General features: G+C 35.2%; 1 protein-coding gene across 1 annotated transcript in view; it reads right to left on the bottom strand.

Annotated features, from left to right (window-relative positions):
* Ddx60 (DExD/H-box helicase 60) overlaps nt 1-19,987 on the bottom strand; it is an 84,334-nt gene that overhangs the window by 7,665 nt on the left and 56,682 nt on the right. Inside the window, exons 28-34 of the mRNA XM_076853648.1 lie at nt 19,154-19,306; nt 17,084-17,188; nt 14,842-15,042; nt 8,420-8,524; nt 8,040-8,181; nt 6,123-6,244; nt 1,173-1,320 (exon numbers count right to left, since the gene is read on the bottom strand). Coding sequence (XP_076709763.1) covers nt 1,173-1,320; nt 6,123-6,244; nt 8,040-8,181; nt 8,420-8,524; nt 14,842-15,042; nt 17,084-17,188; nt 19,154-19,306 — 976 coding nt within the window. The remainder of the gene's footprint in view (nt 1-1,172; nt 1,321-6,122; nt 6,245-8,039; nt 8,182-8,419; nt 8,525-14,841; nt 15,043-17,083; nt 17,189-19,153; nt 19,307-19,987) is intronic.

Consider the following 19,987-nt stretch of genomic DNA (forward strand, 5'->3'; position numbering starts at 1 on the left):
CCCCTTTAGAATAGGGCAGTTTAGCATAATAGGAGATTAGGGTGTTCCCCCTTTAGAATAGGGCGTATCCTGCTGCTGAGTTCCTCTTGAGTTCTTAGGGTCAGACAGTATATTTTGGGAGACAGAAGCCCATGTGGAGTGGATTTGGGCAGAGTAGTGGATTTGGGCAGAAGTGGATTTGGGCAGAGTAGTGGATTTGGGCAGAAGTGGATTTGGGCAGAGAACGTGGATTCCCCCAGAACGTGTTTGTAGACGGCCGGTGTGAGTTCGGGAATAAAGAATTGCTGTTTGAATCTACAAGCTGTGTGGAGACTCGTGATTTGTGCCCAGCCAGACTGCGGCAATCTATTAGTCATAAAAAAGACAAATGAGACAAATGCTCATAATGTATACACTGTGCCAAGCACTCTTTTAAGATATTCACATATATTCATCATTTAAAGCTCACCCAAACTAATACTATTATAATCTATGGAGAAAACGAAAACATGACCATGAGGTCACGTGCCCCAAATCTCACTGCTATTAAGTAGCAGAACCAGGGTTTGGACCCAGAAATCTGACCAGAGCCTATGTTCATGAAAAGTAAGTATACTTCTTCTCAAGAAAAAGAGAGACATAACTAATTAGTCTCTAATTTCTCTTTATCCCCCAGATGTCCTTACTTCATTTTCCAGGCTCGACTCAGAGGCAGCCTTTAATCAAGATGATTGACTACTTAGTTTCATTCTCCACTACCCGTTCAACTTCTAGTAATCAGTTTCTTTCTTTGGAAAGCAAAAGGAATCCCCTTTTCTGAGGCAGGCTGACCTTTCCAGGGTTCCAGTCCTCCTCTGAGATTAAAAAGTATATGTTTTTAACTAAATAATCTTAAAATATTTTGATTATAGATGTGTGTAAATACATGTGTATCTGTAAAATGTATGTGTATGTGTATATGTATAATATAAAATAAAATGTTAAAATATAACCTTTTAATTATATACGTGTGTGTGTATGTGTGCGTGTGTGTACACTTTTTGTTTTCAAGTGCTAGGGATCAAACCCAGGACCTTGCAGATTCTAGGTAAGTGTTCTACCAATGAGCTACAATCACAACCCTGAGATAAAATAATCTTGGGCAAGACTTTTTATTCTTCAACTATTCCACAATGCAGTTAAAATATACTTACCAATTTTTGACAGTGGGAGTTGATATTCCTGTTTCATATCCGCCAATCTGGACACAATTAGCAGAAAACAGGCAAAGTCCTTTGTAACTTGCATGTTATAGTCATCTAAAGCGGCGCTGAAATCCTCAGGAAGATCATCCAGGAACACCTAGAAGCCAAGCATATTTCAGAGCAATCCATGTATTTTCCTTAAAAACTGAATTGTTGATATAAAAAAGGCAAAAAACTGCGCAGCATAACATGTTACTCAACAATCCCATTGATTCATTCCTTCATTAGTGGAATTGAAGTAAAATTTATTTTTTGTTTCTATTTGCATTTATAAAAACAAATTCTATATTCTTTGCTCTTGAAAGTTTGCTTTGACACAACTCAGTTGAAACTACTTTTTAAGTAGAAGCATACCTTCAAGTAGATGTTAGACTTCTCCAAACATTTCAAAGACTCTGATGACACATTTAGAGAGCGATTAACAAGATAAAGGATACTTGCATGACTGGAATAAACTTCACTTGGTTTTTTAACCCTCACTGGATTCTTTGTGTAAATATTTTTTTAATTATTTTTCTAACTATATTCATGAAAGATATATGACTCTTTTCTGTAACATTCTTTTTAAGTTTTGGTACTAAGATTAAATTTTGCTCCTACCTAGAAAGTGTAAATATTTCTTCTTTTTGATTTTTGTTTGTTTGTTTGTTTGGTTGGTTGGTTTGGTTTGGTACTCGGATTGAACTCAGGAGCACTTAACCAGTGAGCCACATCCCCAGCACTATTTATTTATTTATTTATTTATTTTAAATTTTATTTTGAAAAAGGATTTCACTAAATTGCTTAGGTCCTCACTAAGTTGCTGAGGCTGACCTCGAACTTGTGATCCTTCTGCCTCAGCCTCAGCCTCCTGAGTTTCTGGGTTTATGCTCAAAACCCAGTTTATCTGCTTCCCAAGACTGAGGTTTTTCTCTTTTTCCAGTTTTATTGAGACATACTTAATAAATAAAAAATTGTACATATTTTAGGTGTACAATCTCATGCCTTGACATACATACACATTGGTGTTATTTTTTAAATATTTGAAGTTAATGACCAGTGAAGCCATCTGAGTTTCTGGTATTTTAATAGAAGAGTTTATTTTTTTAATGGTAGATTAAATTTCTCTAATTGATATCAGACACTTAAGATTTTATTATATCCTGCTTAGTAGGTTTTGAAAATATAAATTTTATAGGAATTTGTCTATTTTATCGAGTCAGATTTGTTAGCATAAAGTAATTCATCATATCCTTTTTCTTTTTGATATCTGAAATAATGTTCCATTTTCTTTCCTGATATTTGCATTTATGCCTTTCTTTATTCTGACACTTGCTAGATATTAATCAATTTTATTATTTTTTATAAAGACTTGACTTAGGTTTTGTTAATCTCCCTTATGTACAGTTGTTTTCAATTTACTTTAATTCTGCTCTTATTTTATTATTTCTTTCCTTCTATATATTCTAGGTTATACAGTTTTGTGCAGTTGTGACCAAAAGATTTGACAAGAGCAATTTTAGCAGAGGAAAAGTTTATTGGGGGCTCATGGTTTCAGAGGTCTCAGTACTTAGATGGCTCACTCCATTGTTCTGGTCATGAGGTGAGGCAGAGCATCATGGCAGAAGGGTGTGGTGAAGGAAAGCAGCTCAGGACATGGAAATCAAGAAGCAGAAAGAGCTCCACTCACCAGGGACAAAATATAAACCTTAAAGACTTCCCCTCAGTGACCTGTTGCCTCCAGCCACATGGCTACCTACCTGCCTACAGTTACCTCCAAGTTAATCCGTTAGTGAATTAATGCACTGATTAGCAAATCATTTCATCTCTCAACTTTCTGCATTGTCTCCCACATAAGCTTTTGAGGGACACCGCATGTCTAAACTTTCCCAGATCCTTAGGCTATTTTTTTTTTCAGCCTGTCTTCTTTTCTAATATGTGATTTGGATACTATAAATATTCCTTCAAGCATTGCCTCATTATATTTTATTAGGATTTGTATGTCTCATTCATTCGTTGTTATTAATTTAAAATATTTTATAATTTCCACTTTACTCCTTTTTTTGTCCTATGTGTATTTGGAAATTAATTTGTTTAATTTCTGGCAATTAAAGTATTTCTGGTTAGTGTTTAACTGCCACATCTTTTTTCAACATTCTACTTCCAACTTTTCTTGAGATTTCATACCAAAAATGCAATATACTTGTGTTGTTTCTAAACACATATTTGTGTATTCTATAAAGTATATGGCTTTATTTTAAAATAAAAATACAATCTGAAAATCCTAGGATTTTTACTTGGTATATTTAATACATTTATATTTAATTTAATTATTTGGGACTGGGGATATAGCTCAGTCAGTAGAGTGCTTGATTTGCATGCACAAGACCCTGGGTTCAATCCCCAGCATCACCAAAAAAAAAAAAATAGTATAATTAAGTTTTCTACTTCATTATTTTTTCTTATTTGTACCATCTGTTATGTAACCTTTTCTCCTCTTTTATTATCTCTCTTAATTAAGTGTTCCTTCTATTACTCTCTGTGTGTTCCTCATTCTCTTCTGCATTTTTATGTTTCCAAATTTTAGATTTTCTTTCCATCTGCCTACAATGTGTGATATTTCTTTTTTGCAAGCTTAACAGCAGTAGGTTCAGATCTCATGCCTGAACACACAGTAATCTCAGGTTACTTTTGAAGAATATATTTAGATTTCAGAATTAAGAGTTACTCATCCCATAAAATATATTATTCTATTGCTTCTAGCTTTCAGTATTTTGATTTAAAAGTCAGGTGTCATTCTAGCTATCACATCTTTGAAGGAAGCATGCTGCCATTTTGTATCCCTGTGGTTTTCAATTTGAAATTTGAAATCTTGAAATTGACGAAGTTTTTGAAACTATGGATTTTCTGTCTTTCATCAACTTGTAAAATTCCCAGCCATTAGCTTTTTTGACTCCAGTTTCATATTTATTCCTCTTCTTCTTTTCAGATTCCAATACAGTATGGTCCACATATCTTTTATGGCACCTCATTTTATTTTAATTTTTTCTCTCTTGGTTACACTTTGGATACTTTCTACTGAGTTATATTAACTTATTGATTCTGACTTCTGGCTGCATATATTCTGGGAGTCAAGTATTGTATTTTCAGTTTTGTAATGTCCACTTATCACTTTTAAATATATTAATCATCTAGTGAAACTCTCCATCATTTTTACCAATTTTGTCTATGTTTTTCCCTATTGCAACATATTAGTCATACTGAAAGTCCTTGTTTGTATTTTAACTTTAAATCTGTGGGTCTTCTACTGTTACCTTCTTTTCTTCTTGCTTATTGGGAATATATTACTGCTTACTCACTTCTTTAGAATTTTTTTTTCTTTCAAATCAGAAATAACTTACAAAAATGTTTTATAGGCTTCAGATGTTATCTTTTATCAAACTAAGTTTCCCCATCTTTGTATTTGGCCAAAAGAGAAAGCAGCAATGAATTAAGAATTAAGAATTACTTGAATCTCAATTCAAGTAGACTGAAGTGAACTCTCATTGTTTTGCAATTTTAATAATACTCAGTTTATATCTGCTTTGTCTCCATTCCTAAGTCATAGTTCTCTTGGGATTCTGAGAACAAAACTGGTATGTTATAGTGATGAAAACTCATTACATGATTGTAGTCTATAAATTTTTTAATCTGTAACTTGAGCTGTATATAAACACAAAATTTTATTGGCCTTCTTTATTCTAACTGGAGAGGCCCTCTATATATGCTAATTTCAATTTCTACCCATGTCCAGGGTTGGCAAGTTCTCTGAGACAAAAACTATGTTGACATTTCTATCACATCTGGGAAAGTTCTTGCCACTATGCAATTTCAACACATGTAGTCATCATTTCTTTCATAGCTCTCTGCTGCAGGAAGAATGACAACCATCTACTGAGTATATCTTACCTGGAAGTAGAACAATTTCCAATCATCATTACATATACAGAGAGAGAGGGAGAGAGAGGGAGAGAGAGAGAGAGAGAGAGAGAGAGAGAGAGAGAGAGAGAGAGAGAGAAAGAGAAGGTTTCTACTCAGAATCTACTTTTATTGAATTTATATGATGGCCTTCTTTTTATAGTTCTAAATAAATACAATTTTATTTAAATAGAACAATTAAATAGTATTTCAAGAATGTACATGTGGTGAAAAAGTGTGATAATATTTCAATGACTAATGTTGTGTTCACTGATCTAGAGGATATTTAGTAAGGGCACAGATTTATAATTCAACATTGTAGGATTAGAAAATATAGACTGAACTCTTCTCTTTTTGTTCCATAGCATCTTTCCACTAAGGCTATCTGGTATAAATTAGCATGTTCTACTTTCTCAGATTCTAATGAACTATATCACTAATAGTATTTGAAATGATGTGGAATCATGACCAAAGAAAATGTTGCAAATAAAATAATAAAATTGGAAAGGAGTTTCTATTATTCTGTTCTCTGTGAGTAAAGTGATGATTTCCTAGATGACTAGTCTAATGCTTTCTAACTGAATGTGCTATACTTCACAACATATAGTACTATATATGTATAGTACTATATAGTATTATATTCCAAATTGCACCCTCAGTCAACTTTTCCTCAATAATTATAACAGCAATTTTATCCATTATATCAAGGTAAAAAGATCCTAAGAGAACTGTAGGTTCAATCATAGGAATGGTTGTTTCACTTAAATGTGTAATTACCCACATTGATTATTTTAGTCTTTTAATGCTGTGATTTAATAAAAGCAAATAAAAGACATGAGTAAGATTTTGATTTCATTTTTTACTCAAGGCATTTAACTTTTTAATAGATTTATAGAGGGCAACTTTTGAATTACATATTTAATAACCTTAATGAATAAATTTTATCATAATTATACACTTTACCTTTGATTGATAAAACTTCAAGTCAGCATCTTGGAACTTTGCTGGAAGATATCTTCTTCCAAAGAGGTGTGCCAGAACTAACACTAGTTTTTCCATGACATCTTGAGAAAAACGTTTTGAGCCTATGAGAAACAATGTCTTATTATAAATGTGAAAAAGTATCTATTTTCATGTTTAAATTGATAGTTATATTACATTTCATTTCACAGAAATTAAAAATTTGAGACAGATATAGTACTACAGAATCACTGTACTGATAACAGTTTTCATCTGTGCTTTTATTTCAGTCTTGCTCCTACCTGAGTTTAGATTCTAGTCATCCCAAACATGAATTGCCTTATCTCCTTACATAGATTTCCCTCACTTTGGTCTATTCTAGTAGATGATCAGAATTCTAATCATGTCTCTCTCATCTACTCAAAATTCTCTGACTCAATGACTGATAAACAAAATCCAACTTTCTAAGACTTTCTAAAATTTGGCCCCAAAATAGCCTCCTGGCCTTGTCTGCCTGCCTGACCTAAGTTGTTGTCAACTTGAGTTGTTATAAGTTTATGGCACATGAACACTATACTCAAGTGATAAAAAAAAAAAATGAAATGCCCTGAAATGCAATTTGGGAGGCTGAGGCAAGATATTTGCAAATTGGAGGCCAGACTCACCAACTTAATGAAACTCTCAACAACTTAATGAGACCCTGTCTCAAAAATAAAAAATAAAAAGAGATTATGGATAGAGCTCAATGAAAAAGCATCCCTGGGTTCCATCCCAGTATCCAAAAAAAAAAGTGACACTTAGTAACATTCATTGGCTCTAGATTCAGATTGTTTATATTTCAATCTTCGTTTTGACTTACTAAAACTGTAGGATAGAACCATGCCAATTTGTTTAGATTCTCTATATTCTCTGTGACTTAGTTTCCTAGTTTACAAATAATGTTATTGATATCGTGTGCCTCATAAAGTTCTCAAATTTTCTATATTCTTTTTTGCAACCATACACCCTATCCCCACATCAATGAATGGAATTGTACATCCCATGGACTGAAGTTAATTCCCCTCTTTCACACATTTTTGGAGAACAGAATTCCCTGAGTAACCTTATATCATATAACAATGTATATTTACAACACACCAACTAGATCTATTGTGAAAAATAGAGTCTTCTTATCAATCAGTATAGAAGGTAAGGTAATGTAAAAGGCATTGAGTTCAGCAGGCATTAGGAAATGAAAAAATTAAGCACAAATATTATGAGAGGGTAACATTTATTTTAGGGATACTATGTAAGGGCTTTATTGTTTAAATGAAATCAAAGTCTTTTCACAAAAATTGTGATAAATGAAAATTATTTTAAAAATGTACATGATATGGGCAAAATTTCATATGTTTAGGAGTAAAACAAGATTCTAGATTATACAATTAATATAATACCAGTTATTTAATTATTCCATACAATTATATTTAAAGAAAATATAATTAGAAGAAAATATTCCCAAATACTAATAGTGATTGTCTACGGATAGTAGAATTTGGGATAATTTTCTATTTTTAACATACTACTTTCCTATACCCTTTTTTATGATGAGACTATATTATATTTAATTAGAAGAAGATATTCTAAAAGTTATATATTATTCAATATGTTCTGAATCCTATAGCCAAGCCATCCCTGAAGTTAATAGTTTCAAGAAGTTGACATTTTATAGTAGGTGTCAGGAAATATGGTTGTTTCCCATATAGTCAATTTTAGTGGGAATTTTATTTTATCTAATTTGGGGGTATCTGTAAATTACATACATACTTACTGTATTTTCTTTGTAGAGAGAAACATTCCTGAAGTGCTAACTTTCTACAAATCTATTGCTACTTTTTGGAGATAGATATAGATATAAATATAGATAGACTACAAGCTTACCTTTCTTAGTTGGCTGACAAAGCTTATGGAAAAGACCTCTCACAAGAAAATTGACAAAAACAAGATTAGAAGGTTCATGATAATGCAAATGCGATACAAGTCCAGCAAACCCCATAGGATTGCCCTCTTGATCTATATACCCCTAAAGAAAAAGAACAAAAAAATTATTAGTTTAAAATAGTTCTTTAATGCCAATGTAAGAGAGATTGATAACAATTACCTTGCCCAACTTTGATAATTATAAGTAATATTAATGATGAATGTAACCTTCTAAAGATTACAATGAGCTTGACATGGCAAAAACTCTAGATGTTAGCAAACCTATTTCATTAAAAAAAAAGAAAAGAAAAAGAAAGAAATGAAAAAAAGTATAATCATACCTCTTTCACCAGCAACTGCAAAGAAAATAAGAAGTAGAGTTTTAACATCTCCATGGCTTTGGGTCGTTTGAAGGACAGCAATGAGTGCTTTAGCACTGACAGCACCTATTAAAAAGAGCACTTTTCTTTACCCAAATTGATAAGCATGTGAAATAAATACACTCCTAAGTGGATAATATAGAGTAGGTATTGTCCATATCTATTGTACACATGGATATCAGCAATATCCAAGATTCAACTCAATTTCACACAATTGGATTCATCATGTTCCTACACAGATATCCTGCCTATAACAAAACAGAGCACATGGAAGAGAACATAAGAAATAAAATGTACTTCTAAGCAATCTGATAACAAAAGTCATTCCAATTTAAGAGCGTATAGGTCTTGATCTGGAAGAGCAAAAAAAAAGATTTATTATTCAGTATCCTGCAGTATTGTTGCAAAAATAATGGAACTACGTTGATTAAAATCAAAGAAATAAAAAATACTGATTGGTTTCCAGAGTCAAACAGCAGTGAACTTCACATAGCTTTTGAGGCCCCACAAAAATGTCTATATAGTCTCAATAAAAGGAAAACTTTCTAGCATTACCAAAATTTAAACCTTGCTGCTTTTAGGATGGAGAGGTTATAGAACCAAGAAAGAATTTGTACTTTTGGTAAAGGGAATGGACTAAGCAGAAGGAGGGAAGGGAGAGAGGAAAGCAGGAAGGAAAAGGGGGAGAAGGGTGATACATTTTAAGGGCACTAAAAATGACCTTTTCTACAGTCTTTTTGTTGTTGTTGTTGTTTACCCATGTGCCACTTCTACACTAGTCAGAGATTGCAACTCTCAAAAAACAGCAGAGTAGTTACGAGGTGATGAACTCATAGTGATTCACTGTGACCTTAAAAGGGTAGACCCCATGATGAGCCTCACCAAGATGAATGGATAAAGAAAATGTGGTATATATACACAATGGAATACTATTCAGTATTAAAAGAGAATAAAATAAAATCATGGCTTTTACAAGTAAATGGATGAAGTTGGAGAATACAAATGCCAAGTACAGTAAGGCAATCCCCAAAAAACAAAGGCCAAATGTTTTCTGTGATATGAGGATGCCAATCCATAATGGGGATGGGGGGAGCATAGGAGTTACGGAGGAACTTTAGATAGGCAAAGGAGAGGGAGAGGAAGGAAGGGAGCATAGGGGTAGGAAAGATGGTGGAATGAGATGGATATCATTATTCTAAGTACGGGTATGAAGACACGAATGTGTGACTACTTTGTGTACAACCAGAGACATGAAAAATTGTGTTCTATATGTGTGCTGAGTTGAAATGCATTCTGCTGTCATATATAACAAATTAGAATAAATAAATAATATTTTTTAAAAAGATGATTTGAATCCTAAAACATTGCACATTGTAGGTTATAGTGATTAACAACATCATATGATCCATACTTTGAACTTATATTGCTTAGTTATGCATTGTGCTTATATCACATAAAATATCTACCTATGCATGTATGTATGTTTATTTATTTCTATTTATATTGTGTTTTTATTTTCTCTGACCTAGTACAAGGTAAGTACTCTAAGGCAAGTGATACTTGTTTGCCAGATTTTTTGGTGTAGATTTAATAAATATTTGTAGCATGTAGTACTTGAATAAGAATTGCAATGCAGCCATCAGGGGAAGCATTTGTCACATAAGACGGGTGGTATGAGTAGACATCACTGACAGTAATGTTAGAACAAACAATGTAATGAGGTAAGGCCAAAGCATGTATCTGAAAAGAAATAGCAGGAACCATTGTTCTCAAACTAGTATGTGCCTTAATCTTGATGAAGCAAGTAGTGGGCAAGTGGGACACCAAGAGACGAGTTCAACAAGTTAACCAGAGATCAGATTCTCAGAGACTGGCTAAAATAGGAATTGCTTTTGTGATAATGGTTTACAAAAAAAAAAAAAGTAATGCTTTGCTGTCTTGGTTATTGTTGTCTTAGCATGATCCCTGCCCTATGTGAGCCTTGTCCAGACTCCTGCCACCTACCACTGTGGACCTTTGTACTACTCTGATGTTGAATACCCTTAACTCTCCATGCCCAACCTATTAGAGAACAAAGACTTTGGGATACTTGCTCCAACACTGCCCTCTTTCATCAGGAAGCAGCTTGAGATTTCATTGTCTATTTTTCCATAAAAATGAAATGTAGAAATTAATTGTCGGGAAATGTAACAGTGGTCCACTTTATGCTCTGAATATAGCCCTTGGTGCTTTGCCACCACAATTTATTTTCAAAATTGATATGTTTCTTTCTCTGCTGTAGTCCAGCTGGGCTAAATAACCGGGAGGTGACAAACAACTTGAAGGTTCAAGTGGGAACTACTTTATTGTGAGTGAACTCAGCAGGAACTGAGGGAGAACTCAAAGTAGCGGGCACCCGAGATAGCAGGAGCCGCTTCCCTGCCGGACAGCAGAGGTATATATACTTAACTAATTACACACAGCTTAACTCAATTCACATCATCTAGATACTGCAGTCAGCCAATAAGGAATCCTCATCATCTGAATGGCTCGCTGGCGTTGCTTCACAAACCACTCCTCCTGGCAAAGTGCCAGGCGCCATCTTGACTTACTTTCAGCCCTCAACATTTCTCTTCCTGTATTCTTGCATCTCTCTAATCTCTTCCCATCCTTAATCTCAGAGGAAACAGGATAACCTTTCTTCCCCATCCTAGGCAGAGCTATCTGGCCTTGAGTTCACAGCCACCATAGGAGCAAAGTAATCCAGACTTTGGGGATGGTACCAGAAGATCTCAGAGATGACTATCTTCAAAATTAACAAGTGAATTGCAATTCCAACAGAAAACACACAAAATGTAGCCTTTCAATGACCTCTTTTAAAAACCCCTGTTTCTGCTGATGGGCAGAATTATAGCCTCTGAGACAGGAGTCCCCTGTGTTTCTCTTTTGCTAACAAAGGAATAACCTTCTTTTTCCTTTTTCTCAAAAACAAACAGACAAAAAGTAAAGCAGAAGGCATTACAATACCAAACTTTAAATTATACTGCACAGCTATAGTAAAGAATATGGTATTGGCACCAAAACAGACATGAAGGCTAATGGAACAGAATAGAAGACACAGAAAAACCTGCATAAATACAGTTCGCTCATTCTAGACAAAGGTGCCATAAACATACATTGGAGAAAAGATGGCCTCTTCAATAAGTGGTGCTTGGAAAACTGGAAATCCATATGTAGTAGACTGAAATTGAACCCCTATTTCTCCATCTACACAAAACTCAACTCAAAGTGGATCAAGGACTTAAGCATTAGACCAGAGACACTGTACCTACCGGAAGAAAAAAGTAAGCCCAACTTTTCATCATGTCAATTTAGGAACAAAATTCCTCAACAAGACTCCTATAAGCTCAAGTAGTAAAATTAAAAACAATAAATGGGATGGTATCAAACTAAAAAGCTTCTTTACAACAAAGAAAACAATCAAGAACATGAAGAGAGAGACCCTATAGAATGGGAGAAAGTCTTTGCTAATGCGCACCTCAGGTAAAGGATTAATCTCCAGATTACACAAAGAACTCAAAAACTTAACCCCCCTGAAAAAAAAACCAAATAACCCAATCGATAAATGGGCAAAGAAACTGAACAGACTCTTCACAGAAGAAGAAATGAAATTATTAAAATTATATGAAATAATGGTCAATATCTCTAGCAATTTGAGAAATGCAAATTAAAGCTACACTGAGATTTCATCTCACTTCAGACAGAATGGCAATTATCAAGAATACAAATAATAAGTTTGTGAAGATGTGGAGGAAAAGGTACATCATACATTGCTGGTGGGAGTAGAAATTGGTGCAACCACTCTGGAAAGTAATATGGAGTTTCCTCAGAAAACTGGAAATGGAACCACCATTTGACCCAGTCATCCCACTCTTCAGCATACATCCAAAGGGCTTAAAATCAGCATACTAGATTGACGTGGCTACAGCAGTTCAATTCACAATAGCTAAGCGATGGATCCAAACTAGGTGCCCTTCAACAGATGAATGAATAAAGAAAATGTTGTATATATACACAATGGAATATTACTCAGCCACAAAGAAGAATGAAATTATGGAATTTACTGATACACGGATAGAACTGGAGACTACCATGCTAAATGAAATAAGCCAGTCCCAAAAAAACAAAGGCCAAATATTCTCTGTGATGCACAGATGCTAGCACACATTAAGGGGAAAGGGGAGAGAAGAACAGAAGTTCATTGGGTTAGACAAGGGGAATTAAGGGAAGGGAGGGTGGATGGAAATAGGAAAGACAGTGGAATGAATGAGATATAAGTTTCCTATGTTCATGTAAGAATATATGAACAGTGTAACTCCACATCAGGTACAACCACAAGAATGGGATGTTATATTCCATGTATGTATAATATGTCAAAATATACTCTATTGGCATGTATATCTAAAAAGAACAAATTTTTTAAAGAATTTTTTTTGGCTTTGGTAATTATATTAAATGGATTCTGCTGTTATGCATAACTATAAAGAACCAATAAATTAAAAAAAGAAAAATACCCTAGCCTTATAGAACCATGTGAATGTATTGAATACTACTAAATTGTAAATTTAGAATGGTTAAAATGGTAAATTTGGCATTATGTGCAATATTTTCCCTACAAAAATAAAACCCCTCACATCAGGACTGAAATATCTCATCATGTAATACCTAAAACATTGATTTTAAAAAGGATTTATAAACTAGAAAATCCTGGAAAAAAAATCATTTGAAAGAGGATAAAGAAAAAGGGTTCGGATAGTTATATCAGCAGAAAAAAAGAAGAAAATTACTGCAAGAGGAAAAAAAATAAACCTGGCTTCTTCAGCTGAGACCCCAAGAGTTTTCTCCTCTAACACTAAATGCCAACAGGCAAAGCAGGAATTAGTATGACATGATGGGCAAAAGCACATTTTGAGAACTGTATTCCCAGAAATCAAAGTGGGCATACGTAAAGGTTACAGATAAGTCTTCTCCAATGTGCTAAGGCAAAGAAAATGAATCACCCTGACAAACTTCTTGAAAAGAAGAACAAGGATTGCTAGAAGACACACTCCTTTCTACAGGGAGGTAAAATTACCACCTCAAAAATGGGGAAATTTGGGTCTAAAATCATGTGTGCCTGCTCTGTGGAATTGGCCAACCCATCACAAGAGTCCTAGAATTCTCAGCTCAGCAAACTGTATCTGGTTTACCCGGGACACTAATCGACATCCAAAAAAGAAACAAAAGGGAAGAGGGGGTGCCACTGTCGTTTGAACACGATCTGTTCTCCAAATTCATACTCATTCCCCTTTATGAGGTATTCAGAGCTTAGAAACTTGATCTGACGGTGGTATCTAGAGGTGGGCCCCTTGGGAAATTATCAGGAATGAAGTCATGGGGGTGGAGTCCCCATGATGGAATCCCGGTGGCTTTATATGAGAGACCAGAGACACACACTCCTGCTCCCTGTCTTTTGCCACGTGATATTCTGTGCCACCTTGGGACTCTGACAGAAAGAAGGCCTTCAGCAGATGCCACCCCTCTATATTGTGAAACAAAATAAACTTCTTTTCTCTGTGACTCACACAATTTATGGCATTATGTTAACAACAACAACAACAGCAAACTAAACTAATGCGGACCCTTTCAACAATGCATTTTCATCAATGAAAATCAAGTGAATTATTAATCTTAAGGCTTCCGTTGTGTGATTGGACACAAAATATTTATCTCAGTATAAAATATCAGATAAAGTTTACAACCATATTCTGAAGTTCAATTATATTCATCAGCATTAAAAAAACACCAAATGCATATCTATGCCTTAGAAAAATGATTGAAAAAATAACAAAATGACAAAATAATAACAACAACAACAACAAAAAAAAAAACTGGCATTTTAATCCCCTTTCGGAAGCAGAACTAGGTATGGATACTTTTTTTCCTTCTTTCAACTTTCTATATTTCCTAAATATTCTTTAATAAACTTGAGTTCCTTTTTATGAAAATAAATATTATTACAAAATCATGAAAACATACCTCTTGGTTTCTAAATGATAGAAACCAGAATCTAACCCAGATCTTTTCCTATCCCTGGCCAGCACTCTTATCTGCCATCTGATGATGTCTGTCACACATGGAAACTGGAATCCTATTTGAGTGATTCATAATTCCCATCCAGCCCCAAATTTTATGTCAGATAGTAGAAACATGCAAAACTAATCACTATCCCCTCAGCTTCCCCAATCCTCTCAGGAGGACTTTAGGAAGAACTTAAAGACCATGAAAGTGGTGGTCTTTTGCAGTCTAGATTTTAGCCAGGCCCACGATAAAGGCTGAGCCTCAGGCAGTGCCCAGCACGGTACCTTTGCCTTGCCATCCTCTGGGTCATCCCCCTTGGAAGCCAGCAGCATGAGTCGCAGAATCAGGGTTATGCTGAGAGGGAACTGTCCTCTCAGCTCAGGAACTTTGGATTTGATGAGTTTTCCTATTTTGGGGAATGGAATATTAAAGAAATATACATCTCCAAGCAGATCCTGACCTCGTCTTCCAGCACGACCGGACATCTGGAAACAGAATAGAACCACAACGTGAAATTCCCCTAAGTGCTTTTCCTATCATAGTATAAGTATTGAGTCTTTTACAGTGTTTTCAAGTTTGTAAAGTATGCCTATATCCGAACATTAATTAACTGAAATGGATGTCGAACTATGTAGGGCTTAAGAAATTTACGATGTCTGAAACAGTTGGAAAATGAGACATTTGTCATTCTTATGTCCTTATTCTATGCCATTAATGTATCAGGGATTTGTAAAAATGATCTACAGAACAAAAACGGCCACAATGATGAAAGACTAGACCCTGATTTCAACTTCACTAAAAACTGAACTCTGTGATATAGATTTTCTCTCCCTCCTCATCTCGTCTCATTTCATCTCATTTCATCTCTTTCTCTCATCCCTTTCTCTCCTGCTTTCTCTCACATACAAATATGTTGAGCTGCGAGCCATAAAATAAAATCTGTCCACAAATCAAGGAAATGCATGAGAGAGATAAAATTCAGAAATGATACTTGCAAAAGCAAGTTAAGAACAAACTCCAGGGGTTATATTAATTTCATTATTAACTGTATAGCAAGCACTAAGTTCTTCTTTTTTCCCCATATAGAACTGACAACAACATATGAGATAGATATAATACTATCCCCATAGTACATGTAGAAGCTTGGGTATTGGGAATATAAGAAACTGACCCAGCTGGCGCGTGGTGGGGGTGGGAGGAGGACACCTGTAATCCCAGTGGCTCAGGAGGCTGAGGCAGAAGGACTGCAAGTTCAAATTCAGCCCAACAACTTAGCGAGGCCCTGAGTAACTTAGTGAGACCCTGTCTCAAAATAAAATAAAAAGGGCTGGGGGCTGTGGCTCAGTGGTTAAGGGCCCCTGGGTTCAATCTCCAGTACTGAAAGAAGGAAGGAAGGAAGGAACTGACCCATAATGAAACAACCTGAAAACAGGAGATCCAGAACTCAAACCCTGGCATTTCAATCCCCAAATCCATCATTTCAAATATCTCAACACCCTGTCTCCAGAGCCTTAAATACGAGATTCCCAAACATGAGACAAGAGGAGTGTTTATGTAGAAGTAAAGAAAGACAGGGACTGGTAAGTTGGTGGGGAATTACAAGCATGTTATATTGGGTAGGAAGAAGCCCTATGAGGAGATTAAGAAGTACTAAGAGGAGCTGGGGTGGTGGCTCAGTGGTCGAGTGCTTGCCTGGCATGTGTGAGGCACTGGGTCCGATTCTCAACACCGCATATAAATAAATGAGAAAAATAAATAAATAAAGGCCCATTTAAAAAACAAAAAAGAAATCTCTTAAAAAGAAAAAAAAATGGAAGTACTAAGAGTTGAAAAAAAGGAGGTGCTTTGATTAAAAACTTGAATTTTGGGTGACATCTAAGTTTAATGTAGCCAGTAAGAAATCTTAACCAAGTGTCCCTAAACAGGGAAACAATATGAAGATAAACTATGCTGTCTTCAGTAGAATAAGGTAATAGAGAATCAAGGAAATTGATCTAATAATATAAGGCCAAGATCAGATCGTATGAGGAAAGATGGTGGATTCAGAGACTGCAAGGCAAAAATCCAATATCACAAAGAAGAGTAATGGAGTGGGCTTTGTTAATAGGCCATGTGCCAGGATCAAGGAATATAAAAGCATTAAAGATAACTCCAGGGTTCAAACTCTTGTGCACAGTAAATGAACAGTGAATATTTATCAAGCACCTTTGATGGGGATCTTTCTTGCAAGTCACTTCATTTATTGCTTGAAAATGTATAGGACAGCAATCACCACCCATACTCTGAACAAAGGAAAAGAGTATCAAGCAGTTTATACGTCCTATCTAAGGTCATACGCCTGATCAGCAGTGGTTACGTAATCCCAAACTCACATGCTGTCCGCTATACAACAGCTAAAAATGGTAGCCAGGAAGGAATGAACTACAACATGTTTATAAACTAATGATTCATGGTGTGGCTTGGTTTGGTTTTTCTATTCTTTGGCCATATTTTAGCAATATATTGAGAAATTTATGCATAAAGTACCTGTCTGTAATTTAAGGCATCCAGATAGACTGAGTTTTGTGCAAAAACCACAGATTTACAAGGCATGTTGATTCCCAAAGCAAGTGTCCCGGTAGCTGTTACCACCTACAAAGAAGATAAAAACAATTAGCTCCTAAAATAGTGTTTGAATAGAATGAACCTATTTCCTTCCACAAAGGTCCTGAAAACTTTTTCAGTGACTCTTTAAGCTGGGGATGCTGGACACATTGGCATTCTTTCTACTTCACAAACACACAAAGTACATTCTCAAATCACGGTCATTATTTTGTGCAGAATATATTTCCCCCAAATACTCATTTGTATGGGTCCTTTAATTGTCTGCTCCAATGGATCTCAGCATCTAAAATAATCATTCTCTATCATCATTATCTACCTCTCTGTCCTGCACTATTTATCTTCCTATTGTCTCTTAGCAACTACCTCAATAACATGACTATCTGTTTACTTGTCTTATACTAGAATCTAAGTATCATTCACCACTGTATTCCCTGCACCAAGAACTGTCAATGGAACTTTATTTTTATTTGTTTATATCTGGTGCTAAGAATCAAACCCAGTGCCTCACACACGCTAGGCAAATGCTCTACCATTATGCTACAACCCCAGCCCACCAAACTTGTTCATTTTTTAAACCTAATTTTGGATATTTTAAACAATTTTCTCTTTACTTTGATCATCATACATGCCCTTGTTAGTGTTAAGTTCATTAAGTAACTTTCTCTAATTATTCTGTAATTAAGTCCTATGCATCTATCAAAATGTACCATGTCATTTATAAATTATTTTTAGTTCTTTAATAAGAACAAAAATGAAGAGAAAGCAAGAGCACTGAATTTAGAAAATGAGTAAATGCCTTTTTAAAAAATGTGTTATTGTAACAAATCTATCACTATTTCCATAGGTCCTTTCCTAGAGAGATCTAATTACTCATTTATCAAGCTATTAGTAATATCACAACTACAATTCATCAGACACTATTTTGGACACAGGATATGCTGATCAAAATAGAGTGTCTCCTTTCCCTCAATTCACAATGCAGAATATTTCTTTCTTGTTATGAGCCTTTAACAAAAATAAATAGTTATTAGTTAAGAGAAAGGCTAAGCAAAGTTGTTAATGATATATTCTCTTTTTTCCAGACAACACAATTAATTACCCTTTACCTACAATGTAAGATTCTCTGCAACATGTAAATTTATTATGATTAAAAGATACTAACTACTAACTAGCATAGCAGGATCCGTCTCAATTTCTCCCATCTCTCTCTTTCTCTCTCTCTCTCCTCCCTCCCCTCTCTCTCTCTCACACACACACACAGTCTATGTCATACAAAATTAAAAACAGATAATTTTTAAGTTGGGGTCTATTTTTAAACATTAGTCAAGATTCAAGCTCAAATTATATAAACCTTTGTGTGAATTTATCCAGACTATCCTCATGTCCCTTCATGGGAAATGTTAAACAAAACAAAACAAGGGTTTGGCTTAAAAGTTATTCTTCCTCTTGTCCACACTCAGTGGTGGGAGAGAGAGCACTGAGTGACATACCAAAAACTGCAAGATAAGCATCAGGCCTTGAGGAAGCAAAAGATTCTTGCCCTTATTTCAGCTAATGCATTAGAAAAAGATCTGATCAAAACTCTGCTCTAAATGTCCTCCAAACTCATGTTACTCCATGATTTTGTGGACAAAATCATATAAACATCTGACAAAATTCTTTAGATCTTACAAACAAAAAAGTAAGGGGTTGTGCTAACTAAGATCAATATAGGTATACTTTATAGCTGAAATATTTAGAAAATTATCAGTTTAGGAAATATTTTTATTCTCATGAAAAGGTATAAACTGAATAGTACACTTCAAATCCCCTCTCCCTTTTAAATGAGATGGGGATGCACACACATATCATAAGTTGTAACAAATACAATGACAAAAAAAGGCCTAATTATATGAGGAAAAAAAAGAAAAACAACAGCAATATTTTACATTTCATGAACATTCAGCTAACATAGTTATAACTTCAATTTTTAGAATAAAAACATTTACCTACCCTAATAAATCCTTTCCTAAAGAGAATTTCAACCAACTGTTTTTCTTTGCTACTCATGCTGCTGTGGTGATAGCCAATGCCCCTTTCTGCCAAAGCTTTCAGTTCTGATCCTTTTCTTTCGAATCTCACCCGATGAAACACCATCTGCAATGACTGAAAGAAGCAAAAGATTTAGGGATTTTCATAATGTTTCATCTAACTTTAATTTAAATCATAATAAAAAAGTTTAAGTGAAAATAACAAGCATAAGATGTCATGGGGGTCAGGGGTCAGGGGTCAGGGCAGGAACCTTAGGAGTTCTCCCCAGTGACATGGTCATCTCAAAGAAAACAGAGCGGGGGAGGGAGGGAGGCGAGGTGGGGGCGGGGGTGTTGGGGAGGGTGTCTCTGTCCTAGAAGGTCGGGGAACCCTGAATGGCCAAGAATGGTCTTAAAAAGATCCATCGGTGTCCTAAGGCCAAAATCCAGCTAAGTCCAGAGTTACATGTACAAAGATCAACACTACTTATGGTGTGTGTGGGGCAGGGGCGGGGGCGGGGGGGTGGTGGAGATGGGTGCTTAGGTTTCCAAAAGCCAAAGGTTGGCTGCTGGTTATTTTAATTATGCAGTTGCCCCGAGGAGTGAAATATCAAGGATCCATCAAAATGTGTTGTGAATACGTGGTTATGAAAAGGGAAGAGACCACGAAGTTTACAAAAGAAGGTATACAATAAAATGAGTGTGTGTGTGTGTGTGTGTGTGTGTGTGTGTGTGTGTGTGTTCTCCAATGCCTTTTTGGCAAAATGTTTTAGGTGTGATATAAAAAGCCTCTGATTTTGAGAAATTCTATGCAAGA

The sequence above is a fragment of the Callospermophilus lateralis genome, chromosome 4 (genome assembly GCF_048772815.1).
Source record: "Callospermophilus lateralis isolate mCalLat2 chromosome 4, mCalLat2.hap1, whole genome shotgun sequence".
Lineage (NCBI taxonomy): Eukaryota > Metazoa > Chordata > Mammalia > Rodentia > Sciuridae > Callospermophilus > Callospermophilus lateralis.